Source organism: Hermetia illucens, chromosome 5 (assembly GCF_905115235.1).
Source record: "Hermetia illucens chromosome 5, iHerIll2.2.curated.20191125, whole genome shotgun sequence".
Lineage (NCBI taxonomy): Eukaryota > Metazoa > Arthropoda > Insecta > Diptera > Stratiomyidae > Hermetia > Hermetia illucens.
Window position 1 is genome coordinate 5605035 of NC_051853.1, and position 14432 is coordinate 5619466.

General features: G+C 48.3%; 3 protein-coding genes across 3 annotated transcripts; 2 read left to right on the forward strand and 1 right to left on the reverse strand.

The window, feature by feature from the left end:
- Window positions 1–141: 141 nt before the first annotated feature.
- LOC119657061 (SOSS complex subunit C homolog) lies at window positions 142–851 on the forward strand. Its single transcript, XM_038063815.1, has 3 exons — window positions 142–339; window positions 411–538; window positions 636–851. Exons 1-3 carry the CDS (start codon window positions 309–311, stop codon window positions 813–815), a joined length of 339 nt encoding a protein of 112 aa, XP_037919743.1. The 5' UTR covers window positions 142–308; the 3' UTR covers window positions 816–851.
- A 29-nt stretch (window positions 852–880) lies between these two features.
- LOC119657060 (rRNA N6-adenosine-methyltransferase METTL5) lies at window positions 881–1770 on the forward strand. The gene is made up of 4 exons (XM_038063814.1): window positions 881–1043; window positions 1116–1247; window positions 1301–1527; window positions 1602–1770. Exons 1-4 carry the CDS (start codon window positions 912–914, stop codon window positions 1759–1761), a joined length of 651 nt encoding a protein of 216 aa, XP_037919742.1. The 5' UTR covers window positions 881–911; the 3' UTR covers window positions 1762–1770.
- A 10497-nt stretch (window positions 1771–12267) lies between these two features.
- Window positions 12268–14171, reverse strand: LOC119657822 (uncharacterized protein C6orf136 homolog). Its single transcript, XM_038064936.1, has 6 exons — window positions 13812–14171; window positions 13475–13648; window positions 13229–13416; window positions 12953–13174; window positions 12826–12895; window positions 12268–12761 (listed from the first exon to the last, which is right to left on the reverse strand). Exons 1-6 carry the CDS (start codon window positions 13983–13985, stop codon window positions 12642–12644), a joined length of 948 nt encoding a protein of 315 aa, XP_037920864.1. The 5' UTR covers window positions 13986–14171; the 3' UTR covers window positions 12268–12641.
- Window positions 14172–14432: the final 261 nt, after the last annotated feature.

Consider the following 14432-nt stretch of genomic DNA (forward strand, 5'->3'; position numbering starts at 1 on the left):
CAAGGGTTTTTTACATCTAACGAAAATCGGTACTCATCGGTTTTTCAAACCCCCTACATTTATAATACCACTACGCCCTTGACTCAAGTTGAATCAATATCTCATTCCACTTTCTCCGAGTTGAACAGCCAAATTCAACAGTCAACTGTCAAAAAGGTGTTGCTTTCTTCCTATGACGTTTCTCGGTGCGGACTCTCCGCAGAAATGCTTTTACAGTTTATCGTATTGAAGTTTTCCCATTACCGATCTCAACAATAATCTGACGGACATATTTAATCACTTTTGTTTTCATTTGTTCTGTGATTTTGATGGCTTTTCCGACGATAAGTGCTCAGCAAGGTAGGTGACAGCCTTTGTGGAATTGTGTTCCTAAGAAGGTAAACGAAGAAGTGCCACTGGTTTGATTGCAGAAATAAACAACCGAAAGATCCTTGAAGACCTGCAATTGAAGAAACAACTGTTGCAGAAAGGAGTCTCGCCCGTGGTGACGTCGATTCCGAACCTTACAGTCGTCTCAGCGAATCCTAGCATGCCACAGGTGAGTGCTCTGCGATAGAGGCACGTTAGGCCGTATCCTATCGATACCAAGGTCAGAAAAATCACATTGTCATGGATTTCCCGGTACCTATTTACAGTTCTTACCATCGGCACCGCAACCAGCACAACAAGCCGATTCTCCCGTGAATACCACTGCCCGCACCGCCTGGAACCAGGCCAACACCCAGTCCTTCGGCTTTTTCGTCCCGCAAGACTCGGTCTTCGGCAACAGCATCCTGCCCGTTCTCCCTCGATTCGAAAATAACCTGCCCAAGTAGCAGCTCCTCCTTTAGGTCGCACGCTTACCAGGAGACGCTCAAAGAAAGCGGATCAGATTCTTCAGAAGAGACACGTTTGCAACAGACACGACTACCATGGCTAGAATGAAACTCAGAAAACTGGAGGAGTATTTGCAAGGCGTCGACGGTTTCGAGAAGCCGAAAATCCTGCTGGAGCAGTATCCAACGCCTTCGCACATTGCCAGCTGCATGTTGTTTGACATTCAGGTGCGCCGGGACTCCTTTTTTCTGGAATAAATGAGTTTTCATTTCATTATTGCTTCCCTTCCATTCGAACAGAGTAAATACGACGATCTCGAGAACAAACTCGTGGCCGACTTGGGTAGCGGCAGCGGCATGCTGAGCATTGGAGCATTTCTGTTAGGCGCGCAGTTCACAGTGGGTTTCGAGTTGGACAGTGACGCAATTGAGGTAAGTAACCCAAAGACGGTACCTTCCCCGCCACTTATGACTATCATTTGCAGATATTCCGGAACAACGTAGCCGACATGGAATTGCCTGCCATTGACTGTGTCCAGTGTGATGTCATTCGGGACCTGACCATCGACAGTTGGGACAATGTTTTCGACACAGTCGTAATGAACCCACCTTTCGGCACGAAGCACAACGCCGGCATGGACATGCGATTCCTAGAAAGCGCCGTTCGATTGTCGAATCAATCAATTTATTCGCTTCATAAGACGTCAACCAGGTGCGGGAAGCAATTCTCCGCTCGTTTTTAGGGTTTCCTTCGTGGGGCAAATGACAAGGTTCTTTCTATTTCAGGGACTACATATCAAAGAAGACAAAGGAGTGGAGTGTGACGGGTGAGGTTGTCGCCAAATTGCGTTACAATATCGATTCCTTGTACAAATTTCATAAGAAGAGCTCCGTAGATATCGAAGTTGACTTTTGGAAGTTTGATTCTAGCAATAAAAACATTTGAGTATGGAAATCTTTTTGTTTTAATTCAATCGGTCGACTTGGCGACACTTCCGACCTTTATAATGACAACGAAACTAAAGCGTAGTGTAATTCACAATGAATAGGGGGAGTGGGGAGCATTTTAATAGTGAGAGCAATAAAATGCAAACCAACCCCTATTCTCATAAAGCGCCGACATTTTATCAACGTCACTGACTGCAAATTAATCCCCTATGAGACCATCGCACCGCAAAATCGGCCATTGATTGCTTTCTTGTCACTGGCTGACGTGAACAACTAGCTCGCCACGAATTAAATGGTCAACTCTCGGGCCCACCAAAAGCCTGGCAAGCGGTTCATCAACCGAGATACTTAGCTTCGGAATGACGATGTCGAAATGAAGGTCCGTAAGAGGAAATGTCTCTACCATAAATTTCTCGTAGACAAAACACTGTTGAGTTGGCAAACACACTGCTACTCGACCGACCCATTACAAAGATTTTTACGATAAACTAGATCCTTGGATGGCGATACGACCGACATATCAACTTATCAAAAGCCAACACATACGCAAACACAACCGATTGACAAGCGGCAAAGGAGAGATGGCGGGAATATTTCGAACTAATTTAAACAGAAGCATTTGTTCATCCTCCACCTCCGCAAGTACTGCCTATATTTGGAGTAATTCCACCTGTCAGTGCTACGGTCGCTCAAACTGCTGCAGCTGAACTGCGCCAGAGCGGCTGCCGTGATGCATGATCTCGGCCAGCATATGCGTGAGAATAGCATTAGCGTGGCGATGTTGCAGGAACCCTGGGCAGTCAATGACTGCGTCAGAGGCTTACCTGGCGACATGCGGGTGTTCAGTGCTAGGGGGTCGGCCAAGGCGGCTGTTGTCGTTAATGATACGCGTCTAGATTGTGTCTGTGTTGAGAGTCTCACTAACGAGTGGGGCGTATGTGTCTCAATCACGGGGCCTTTAGGACGGTGGTATTGTTTGAGTATGTGCTGTCCGCCTACAGACGACCTGGAGCTGTATATAGCGTACCTAGATGAGGTGGTTCCACGTATTCGTGGAACGCCATTCATCCTGGGAATAGACGCGAATGCGGTCTCCCCTATGTGGCACAGCAAGATTGCCTTGCGCACATCTTGCCACCGTGCTATACGTAGGAGGGAAGTATTGTCCGAAGTGTTGATCAAGCACGATTTGTTTTGTCTGAATGTCCCGTCCAGCTCCAGGGGCGTCAGTGATATAGATTTCACTTATGTAAACTTTGCAGCAAAGGCGTTTGTCCAGTCTTGGAGATTGTTGGATGGATGCAATGTTAGTGATCACACTCCTATTGAGGTCGTGCTGGTCAATAGGGATGCGAATGTGAGTGTTGCTCCCCCCCTTATGCTGGCGCGTTGGAATACGCGTGGGTGTAACTGGGATGAGTATGTCGCTCGGATGGAGGAGTTAGCCGGCCGCTCACCCCTCTCTGAGTTTGTCCCATTGTCTGTAGATGAGAAGGTTGCGTTGTTGAATGAATAGATGTGTACTGTGAATGATGACATGCTGACGAAGCCCGAACGGAGGGCTCGGAAGCAGGTCACGTGGTGGACGACTGCTCTTCGTAATAAACGGAGGGAGGTCCGTCGCCTGAGGAAGAGATTCCAAAGGGCGCGTTGCCTAAGTGATGTTTTTGTTGTTGATGTTGACCAGCTTAGGCTCGCCTATAGGCGAGGTCTCTTGTCTTATAAGTTGATGTTAAGAGAGTCGAAAGAAGACGACTGGAGGCGATTCGTCGGTGAGCACTCTGATGACCCTTGGGGTAGGGTCTACCGGATTTGCAGAGGGAAGCGTATTCACAACGTAGCTGGCATCATGGTGAACGGAGAACCGATGCTGACTTGGCGTGACAGTGTTTGTGCTCTGCTAGGTGAACTTTTTCCGAGATCCGTGCCTTCGGTGTCTCCGGGCGGTCACGCTCAGGGAGGGGAAGAAATTCCTCCCCTGGCGAGTTGTGAGATCGAGGAGAGCATGGCGAGGCTCAGGTCTCGGAAGTCACCTGGCTGGGATGGGATGACAGGCGAGATGTGCAAAGCCATCTGGCAGGTCATTCCATCTCATGTCCAGTGTTGGTTTGAGTGTTGTTTTCAGGAGGGCTATTTCCCTGCATTCTGGAAGACTGCCAGGGTGGTTGTGCTCCTGAAGTCGCCAGAGAAGGATAAGAGTAGTCCTCGGTCGTACAGCGGGATATCTCTTCTCCCGGCCCTTGGCAAGGTCCTGGAGAGGATTATGGTCCAGCGACTGGCGGTGAAATCATCCCATCTGGCGTTTGACAGGCAGTATGGCTTCCGCACTGGGAGGTCCACCGACGACGCCTTGATGCATATTAAGAACTTTGTTGTCCGTTGTCCTCGCAAGTACGTCCTTGGAATATTTGTTGATTTCAAAGGCGCATTTACCTAAGTTGGTTGTCTGTGTTGCCCTGCCCGCAGGGATCTATCGCGGGTCCATTTATATGGAACCTGATGATGGACGAGCTTACTTCCATTGTTGAATGTGTAGCTTCCGCAGATGATCTCCCCATTCTTGTTGAGGGGAGCACTCGCCTTAAGCTCGAGCAGCAGGTTGCCGAATACATGCGCGTCGTTAACGTGTGATCCCGGTGTCGCGATCTCAACAGATAAGACCGCTGCGATGATGCTAAAAGGCATCCTACGTCGTCCGCCTTACGTCAAGTTGAACGGAGTGTCTTTACAGATCCGGCAGAAAGTGACCTACTTGGGAGTCACGATCGCGTAACGCATGTCGTACGGTCTCGACCGACGCCATGTAGGTCTTGTTGGGTATTCCTCCTGTTGATCTGGAGGTAGTCCGGCGTGCCACCACCTACAGGATCAGGAGGGGCGTACTTTTACTGCAAACCGATTTAGTAAGTGTTGATCAGGTGGAGGAGTTAGGACCGCTTGCGGTCAAAAGGCTGTTAACTGAGAGTGTAACATCTAAGTGGCAGCTTAGATGGGATGAATGTGGGAAAGGTCGGGTCACGTATGAGTACGTTAGAAACGTGTCTGCCAGAGGAAATTCCGTCGTGGACTTCAGACTCAAGATGGGCCTCCTCCTGACGGGGCATGATAGCCTGAATGAGTTCCTCTTCAAGCGCAACCTTGCCTCCAGTCAGGGCTGTGTTTTATGTAGGACTGACTCGGAGGACTGGTTACATGTTCTCTGTGTCTGTTCAGCGTACCGTGACATAGGCAATCTAGACGACATGGGCGTTCACGTATTAAACGGTATCTTCGATATTAGCCAGTGCCTTGCTAGCAGTGGGACACTTAAATGCGCTAATGTGTTCGCGCGTGCTGCCTTCCGACGAAGGAGGGAGCTCCAGCTGATGGGCGAATGGCCTAGTGGCCGCGGTGGTTAGCCACCAATCTTGTGTGTTTGGTGTTAGTATTGTCTTGTGATGTCCTTTGTGTTGTATTGTACGCAGAGCGGTAGTTAGCTGGTGAAAGGTTCCGTTGCGGTTCTCCACCTCGGGCTGATTCCAATTAACCCGTTGGAGAGTTCCGTCCCCACATACTCGAGGAGGGCGATCAGACCCGAGTCTGCAAGGGACTCATCTGAAGTGGCTCTGCCACGAAGCCTCACCGAAGGTTATCTGGTACCATCGGAACCGGGACGGCCCTCTGAGAGCATATGCACCAGGAGAATTCCTGAAGGATGTGTTCTCGGCCCGGTTATTTGCGGTTGGCCCCCTCGTGGGAATTTCATGGTGGTTGTGGTTATGCCTAAATCGCGGGCAGAGCTCCTCAGAGCTCAAGCGTGGAGTTGCGCTGTACAACTCGGGTGTCGTACCCCTTAGTTGCGGCAGAGATGTTAGATAGGCCTCACATCCACTGGTATGAATGCTGAGCCTGCACTCAGTATAAACCAGGACCGCTGTGCTTGCATGGCGGGGCTCTGATTGTGGTCCCAAAATCAATCCGTGTCCGAAGAGGACCGTGGGATTATGCCTACACGGCAGGTACTCACGTTAAACCCCCAGGACTTTCATGCCAGTACTACGGGGTACTCAGAAGTGACGGTGAGAAAGACGGGGTAGCGGCCCTGTTGGCCAAACCAAAACCAAGTGACCGGGGGGAACCTCCATAGCAGTGGCACCGGAAAAAGCTGTATCACATTGAAATAATAAAAACTTGTTGTTTCTTTTCCGTTGGTGTGAATATTTATTCTTGCAAATACCGATATTTCGGGAACCACTTGTTCCCTTCACTCCCCTTTCACTCAGATCACATTGTTTTGCCAGCCGTGATACAGTAAGCGAATGCTCCAAAGTCCTAATTAGGGCGATCAGATCCGAATCTGCACGGGGATTCATTTGAAGTAGCAGTAGGTCACCAAACCTTACCAAGGGAATACTGGTACCATAGGAACCGGGATAGCCCTCCGAATTTACATGTCTCAGAAGAATTCCTGGTTCATGTACTTTCAGCTCATTTGGAGTGGTTGGCATTCTAGTGGGAGTTTCATGGGGGTTGTGGTTACCTTCGAGCAGGCAGAGACCTTCGGGCCTAATATGTGGTGGTGTGTTGCAGCATGGATACCGTACTCGACAGTTCGGTAGAGATTTAGGTAGGTTTTTCATCCACGAGTATAAATGCTGAGCCATGCACTCAGTATAGACTGGTACCGTTGTACTTGTCTCAACGAGGTTTTGATTGTGATCACAAAATCAATCCATGTCTTAACAAGACCGTGAGTTTAAGAAATTCACGTTGAACCACGAAAACCTAACTGTCACGATCCCAAAAACTTGGGTTTCAGGGGTGCTCAGGTCAGCAATCATTTTGATATTCTCCTACGTTCGCTGTTTAGTAAATTTTTCACTCGCAACACATTTTCATCGGTTTTGCTGGTCATAGGGCGCATTCCTCTTCCCTTTGTCTATACCCTCTCGGAACAGCTTGTGACACTCAAAAATATCCAAACTATCCATGGCAATATTACTGTAGGCCTCCTTAATCATGGCGCGAGACTATTTGCCCTTTTTACGTGTTTTCTGTTCCTGTTTCCTTTGTGGATTATAGGGCACAATCAGAGTGTACTTCAGTTTCACTATCATCACACATAATGCTATGCAAGTGATAAGCTCGCAGCAGCGAGAGAAACACAAGCCGAACACAGACACCCGTGACGACTGAGATTCGAACCCAAAGCAGCGAGATTGAGAGACTGACGCTTTACCCTCTCAACTATCGCGTCGTCTACCAACTTTAAGCTTTGCACAAAGTTTGATTTTTCCTAGCGTTCGCAATATCTCCCAGTCCTACTATTTCCAGGACAGAACCTATACATCTCCCATCGGACACCATCTTGTCGTGTTGAGGTAGCCTGTAGTAGTTCATTACTACACTAAGAGTATCTAAAACACATGAAGATGGAAGCAGAAGGATGGTCTAATACCGGCATGTGGAAACAGAACCTGGGAAGGCCTCCAGCTGACGACAACGGAAAGTATTGCCAAATAAAGTGAAGCATTCTCGGGAATATCCACATTCCGTCGGTCGTTGCTGCACCCACCTCTTCGTATTTGCGGACTACGACTGCCAGTGAAACGGTTGCAGCGGGGACCTCGAGAAACGGACCGCACCTTCAAGACGGATGCAGAAACTTATGGGAAAGTGGAACCGTGGAAAAGAAACGATCGGAGGAAGTTAAGACCACATTAGGTTGTCCCAGAAGAGAGATCTTATGCTGGAGCTCAAGAAATCCAAGGAGGAAGGTAACCGCAGACAAATCGGAAAGGAGGACAAGAAGCCGACGTAAGGGCTAATAGGTCGGAGATCACTATAATCTGCAAAAATATTGATGAAATCACCACGAAGGAAGAGGTTTGCGAAGGGTTGAGGAAGTAGTTCGATCTTGTGAGACTACAAGAGTCAGCGGTGAAAATGCTAATTAAAGCCTACGGGGAAATACAAACCACGATCATCAGCCTATTAGTAGAGATAGCACTCAAACTGTTAGCAGCAGGGAGAGTGAGAATAGGCTGAGTTATTGGTCGTTTTAGGGCACAGGTGGCGTTGAAGCGATGCTTTAGATGCCTTGGCTTGGGTCACATTGTGAGGGGATGCACTAGCCCAAATGGCAGGTTGAAGCAATGCAGGAGATGCGGAGTAGTAGACCATATCAGAAAGAACTGCGGAGCGGATCCAAATTGCCTACTGTGCAACGGGAAGGAGGATATGGATCTACTCTTGCAAATCATCAGCGAAAAAAACATCAATGTGGCCATAATTAGTGAGCCATATCGAAATCACGGTGGTAGCATTTGGGTCAAGGACCAAACTAGCCAAGCAGAGCTATGGGTTTGTGGAGAACAAGCCTCGAAGGAAATAATGCAGCACCCGGAGGAGGGCTTCATCAGAGTGAAGGTGAAAGGCGTCCACATCTAAAACTGCTATGCTCCACTCAGCGCTACACTTGCCGAGTATGAGCAGATGCATGCCGCTGTAGTTTTGAATGCAAGAGAACTTTGACCGACCATAATAGCAAGCGATTTTAATGCGTGGGCTCTTGATTGGGGCAGCCGGACAACTAATGCGAGGGGACACGAAGCATTCGTGGAGGTAGACATGGTACTGGCGAATGTTGAGGCCTCCGGAGCAAGGGCCTGGGGTCTATAGTGGATCCGACATACATGAGTGCCGTTTTAGTCAGTAGAGTCGCTTAGCATGTCACTGAGGACTCTACTCACAGCGACCACCAGTCAATCTGCATGAAAATCAAGGGCGGATCGAGTTCAAAGAGAGTTCTCGCAGAATGCCGGGTGTTATGCCCGGCTGGACAGGGAAAGCTTTTGAGGAGGCACGTTTTCCGCGGCGCTCAAATCCAACGTATCCCTGAATGGTACGGCTAGAGAAAAGGCCACCCAAATGACCCGATGAGTGACGGAAGCATGGGAATGCTTCCCAACCCAACTACTGGTGGAACAACGAAATCGCAAGCTTGCGAGCCGCATGTTTCTGGGCAAGGAGGCTTTGCCAAGGGCTCCGGGTAAAGCCCGGTGACAACAGTCGAGAGAAAGCACAGAGGCAACTGGGCGGCCGCCTAAAAGAAGCCATTCGGAAGAGCAAAAAGAACTGCTTCAAACAGTTTTGCGACCATGCCGACATACATCTTTGGGGCGAGGCCTACAGGGTGGTAATGAAAAGGCTGTGGAGATCACCCCAGGTGACGTGTCCGCGCCTCCTGTAGGAAATATGTGGTAGGATCAGTGATAACAAGGCCCCAGGTTGGGATGGCATTCTCAACCGAGTGGCAGTGAAGACCTTCGAGGAGTGCCTAGAAGAAAAAATATTCCATATCCCAAGCAAAAGTTGGTGTGTTGGTGTGTTCCCGGGTATTTGGCGAATATGGTGGAAAACTACCTCTCAGAGAGGACTCTTTGGTACGGGACGGATGAGGGCCCCAAAGAGTACATTGTCACAGCCGGGATACTACAGGGATCGGTACTTGGTCCCTGTTGTGGAATGTATGTGTGTGTGTGTATGGTGGGGGAGAAGCTACAGCTTCTGAGCACTCAGGTCGTGTTGGCCCATTGTACTCGCTTCCCCCGTCTAACGGAATATTCCGGATTCGCTAACGTATCGCAGGATTTCCGTTAGTGGATGTGATGCTACCCGTCGCAATCGGAGAACATCGGCACCAAAGATCTGATGCTTGATGCGTCCATAGGCGGGGCTTTCACATAGGAAATGCTCCGTGGATTCAGCTTCCTCATTACAGGAGGGACACGTATCATCTTCGGTAATTCCTATTCTGAACATATGCCCAGCTAGTGGCCTGTCAGAATGCCGACAATACACCTGCAAGTCCTCCTGCTTTTCGACAGGATAAACTTAGCGGTACGTATGTTCGGTTCTGACAGGAAAAGTTTGGTGTGTCGAGCAACATTTAGGCTCTGCCACCTGTCATTATGGGAAACTTGTTCCCAGTTTTTGAAAACAGATTTAGCCAATGCTACTGATACTCCAATTGCTGGCTCCGGTCCCGGCATAGGGGAGATTGACCCCTCTTTCGCTAAAGCGTCCGAGATTTCATTTCCCTCTATGCCACAGTGACCAGGTACCCAGAGTAGTTCCACCGTATTGAATCTAGACATAGAGTTCAAACGGTTTCTGCATTCCTGAACGATTTTCGAGGTGATCAAAGGACTGCTCAATGCAGCTTGACTGTCACTGCAAATTGCGATGCGCCTGCCCTTCAACCGCTCGTCAATCACCCAGTTTGCCACCTTTAGGATCGCATAAACTTCGGCTTGAAAAACCGTCGCATATTGTCCCAAAGGAAAAGCCCACTTCTCGTTTTTATCCGAGAGGTAGACTCCGGCTCCAGAACCCTCTTCTGTTTTTGAGCCATCGGTGTAGAAGACTTCCGTATATCCCGCCACGCATTCCTCTGGGTCTTCCCAGTCCTCTCTACGCTTCAGGGTAACTTCATATCTTTTACCAAACAGATGTATGGGGACACGAGAATCGGAAGGCATTGTAAGAACTGGATTCAGTCCTCCCAGTAACTCTTCCAATGCTCTGTGCCTCCCACATCCGTTGTTTTCCCATAGATCTAATCGAATTAGTCTATGAGCTGCTCTTATTACAGTGCTTTGAATAAATATATCCAGGGGCTGCAAATTGAGTAGTGCATTCAGAGCTGCGCTGGATGTCGTGCTCATGGCACCAGTGATACCCAGACACACAGTTCTTTGCAGTGCGGCTAGTTTACGGTGAAAACATTTTTGTCTCACCTTAACCCACCACACTACGGATGCATATACGAACATCGGCCTAATGATGGCAACGTATATCCACATTACCACATGAGGCCTGAGTCCCCATGCAGAGGGAAAGGTCCGTCTGCACAGCCCATAAGCTGTAAGAGCTCGGTTCATCTTTACCTCTACATGTTTGTTCCAAAGAAGTTTTTTATCTAGAGTGACCCCCAGATATTTCACTTCTTCGGAGAGTTGAAGGGTAGTACCCCTCATCTCAGGGAGGCAAAGTCCATCCAGTTTTCTCCTTTTGGTGAATAAAACCATTGTGGCTTTATTTGGATTAACTGACAGACCATGTCTGAGGCACCAGCTGTCTATCAAATCAACGGCACGTTGTATATTCCTACACACCGTTCCAGGATCCCGATCAACAGCAAGTACAGCCACGTCATCAGCATAAGCTTGAGCGTGTATTGGCAAATTTTGCAGTTCGCATAGTAGTGAGTCGATCAGCATACTCCACAGAAGCGGCGAAAGCACACCTCCTTGGGGGCAGCCCTTCGTCGCTTCTGTAGTCAGGTAGCGATCGACCCCTACCTCAGCGAACAACAATCTTTGCGTTAGCATAGCATGGATCCATTTAATTAAAGCATCATCAACACCATGCGCTCTGGCGGCATCACAAAGTTTTTGAAAAGGCGCACAGTCAAAAGAATGTATAATGGGGTACTTGCTCTTCCCGTCATAGATTGTCGGCTTCGCTGATGACCTAGCTGTGATTTTCACGGTAAACCACTCAGAAGATGTGGAGGGCTACGTGACGGAAACAGTAAGAACGGTAAAGTCCAGGCTATAAAGAGCCGGGCTGACCTTGGCGGACGCGAAAACGAAAGAGGTATTAATAACGAATCGCAGGAAAAATAACATGAAAGTGGAAGTCGGTGGATATACGGTCGTATCGAAGCCGGCTATCAAATACCTGGGAGTGATAGTACCAAATTGAACTTTAGGGAACATCTAGAATATGCATGCCAAAAGGCAACCAATGCCACTGCGGAGCTTGCAAAAAAATGGTTGAGTATTGGTGGGCCGAAACACTGTCGGAAGTTGCTTCTAGCCGGAGTAGTGCGATTTACCCTACGTTACTCGTCACCTGTGTAGCCAGACACACTTGCAAATTCTCAGAGTTGGAAGCAGGTGAACTCGGTTTAGAACCACTTCAGATGTGGCAGTATTGGTGGTGGCAGGCATGCACCTTGTGGACATTGTGGGGAATGAAATGAGTGTGCTGTACCATGCAAGACGTATGGAGGGGCACACAGAGCGTAGAAATGCGGCAAGGTCATAGTCGCATGATCTCTGGCAATGCAGATGGGACGAGTCTACGAAGGATCGGTGGACGCACAGGCTCATTGCCAACATTAGGGTGTGGCTTGAGCGGAAACATGAGGAAACCAACTACCACATTACCCGGTTGCTTATGGGACACGGTGGTTGCTACAGGCAGTATCTGCACCGCTTTGAGTTGGATGATTCTCCGAATTGTCCTAGATGATGATGATGTCCTAGATCCATGATATAGGAGTTGCCATATGCTAAACGACTAAACCGGTTTACACTAAGTTCTTTGCGCTAAGTGACATTTCACTATACGCATCGTAAATGCGGCCTCAATGGTTTCCCACGAGCAAATTATTTTTTTTCCTAAAAATTACCAAATAATGGAATGCTTTCACTGTCTGAATAACAACAACAACTCCAATTAAATTAATTATATTTACAGACGCCGGAGAGCAACATATCAGGGGAAATATTTCAAGATGAATCCTACACCTTCCTACATGCAATTTTAAGCGTGCACTGCGGTATTGTTTAGGACGATTCCGCCACTAAATATTTAGAACTAAAATAGGATACGAGGTTGGGTCTCGACTTTGAAAACTTTTGTGGCTCAAATGATCGCGGCGTGATCAACTAAAATTTCGTGGCGTCGCCTGTGCAGTTTCCAGTGTTCCCGTTGCAGCTATGTTGGTCTATCGAGGGCATTTGAATTTACATACAAATCTCTATAAATTAATCACAATTGTTTGAAGTGGCGGCGGAAACTTCCAACGCTTGCACGGCAGCCGATTCATGAAACGAATGGCGTTAATTCCGCCGACACCGACAGACCGCCCATGAACATTGCGAGTTTAGGTGAGACGGGCGTGTTGAGGGTCAACACTTCCTCCTTGTTTTCGTCAGGCATGACCTGTAAGAAAAGAGCATAAGTTGAGAGTGTCGCGGGACACGGAGCGAAGGAAGGGATGTTTTACCTTGTCAACGATATGCTTCTCAATAAGTCCGTCTTCTCCTAAATATAATGTTGAGAATCCGTCGTACCACCTGCGGAAAAGAGCACGAAATTATGCCTGTTATGGCTTGAAATGCTAATGCACTTACGACTCCTGCTCCTCGAACGCGTCCTTCAACTTCCACAGCTTGAATTTCCAGAACTGAAACATTACTTTCAGCCCGGAGATGCCCCTGATACGCCATCGGATCTTGATTGTAAAGTCGTCTGGGTGTTTGGTCATTTTCAGGATCTCGAACCGCACGTACGCGTACTTCAAGTGCCCGATTGTCCGCAGGAAGGCGATCTGCTTGATGTAGTGGTAAAGTCCTCTGAAACGAAGCGGCTGGAGAAGAACAGGAAGACCAAGAAGTGCTGGTACTTACATCGTCCTTGTGTTCCTAATGTTATTCTCGAAAATCAAATTTGGGCTGTAAATGGAGTAATCTAGGGGTTGAATGAATAATTTAGGGAGCGTGTTCTGCAGAACGTCGAACGCGTGGTTCAGATGCTCGAGTTTCGGCTGCCTCGGATCCGTGCTTTTGGGTGATGGTTTTTGGTAGTCCGCAGACACCTGGGGAGGGCGTAGTTAAGATTATACATGCACGAACTGAGTAATTTGCAGCAATTACCTTTTGAATGTCGTTTCCGTCTGTCGAACTCTGGTCGGGCACTTCCTTCTGGGGTTGTTGTGATTGTGACATCACCAGCTGCCTCACATCTCCCATTGGCAATATCAAAACGTCTGCATTGCGGCTCAGGTTCGCCTCCCAGGGAGCATCGAGGCTCGGGCGACTTTCATTCACCTGGAAAAACACCCAAACATGAATCAATCGCACGACGGGCATTACTGCATCGCAAAAGGTTATGTTGACATCCCGCTCGGCCGCAGCGAGCTCAACACCGGCCGCCGCACGTTACATAACGAAACCCGACCCGCAGGTCAAATTCTCTACGCCCTCTACTCACCTCACAGCCCCGACGGCTGACATCAGGGCCAAACCTTCGAGCCGAATGCTGCACCCCCTGCGACCATTCGTCGGCGGCTGTAGCGGCCGCGGCACATGCAATTTTACGTCGAGCCAAATTAAAACTATTCAATGAACTGAAGCGAGTGTAAAAATGCCGCAGGCACGTTGTCATCTCGCTGCGGAATTGGATTGTTCACGGCTACTGGAAAATCAACCGATCTAAGGCGTGCAAATTCAATGAATTTTGCGACTCGTTACACAGCGCCCTGACTTTTCTCGGCCAATTCAAATCGAGTCGAACAGGAACGAGTGCACACCATCGCGCGATGGCGAGGAGGAAAAAAACAATATTTGACAGTTTAGTGTCAAAATCGAAATACTCAATCTGGGACAAAAAATTGAAATTGAATGAATGATGTTGCGTGTCTGAAGCAGCATTAATAGGTGAAACGACCGTTTAAGAGAATGAATGGAAAAGGAACTTATATTCGCGGATCGCAGTGAATTTTATAAAAAAAATCAAATAAAATGAAAGACTACCGTAAATTCCTTGGTTTATTACTATAATTAAGAAATTCCACCCTAGCGGAAACTGTATGTTCGATCGTTTATGCAGCAA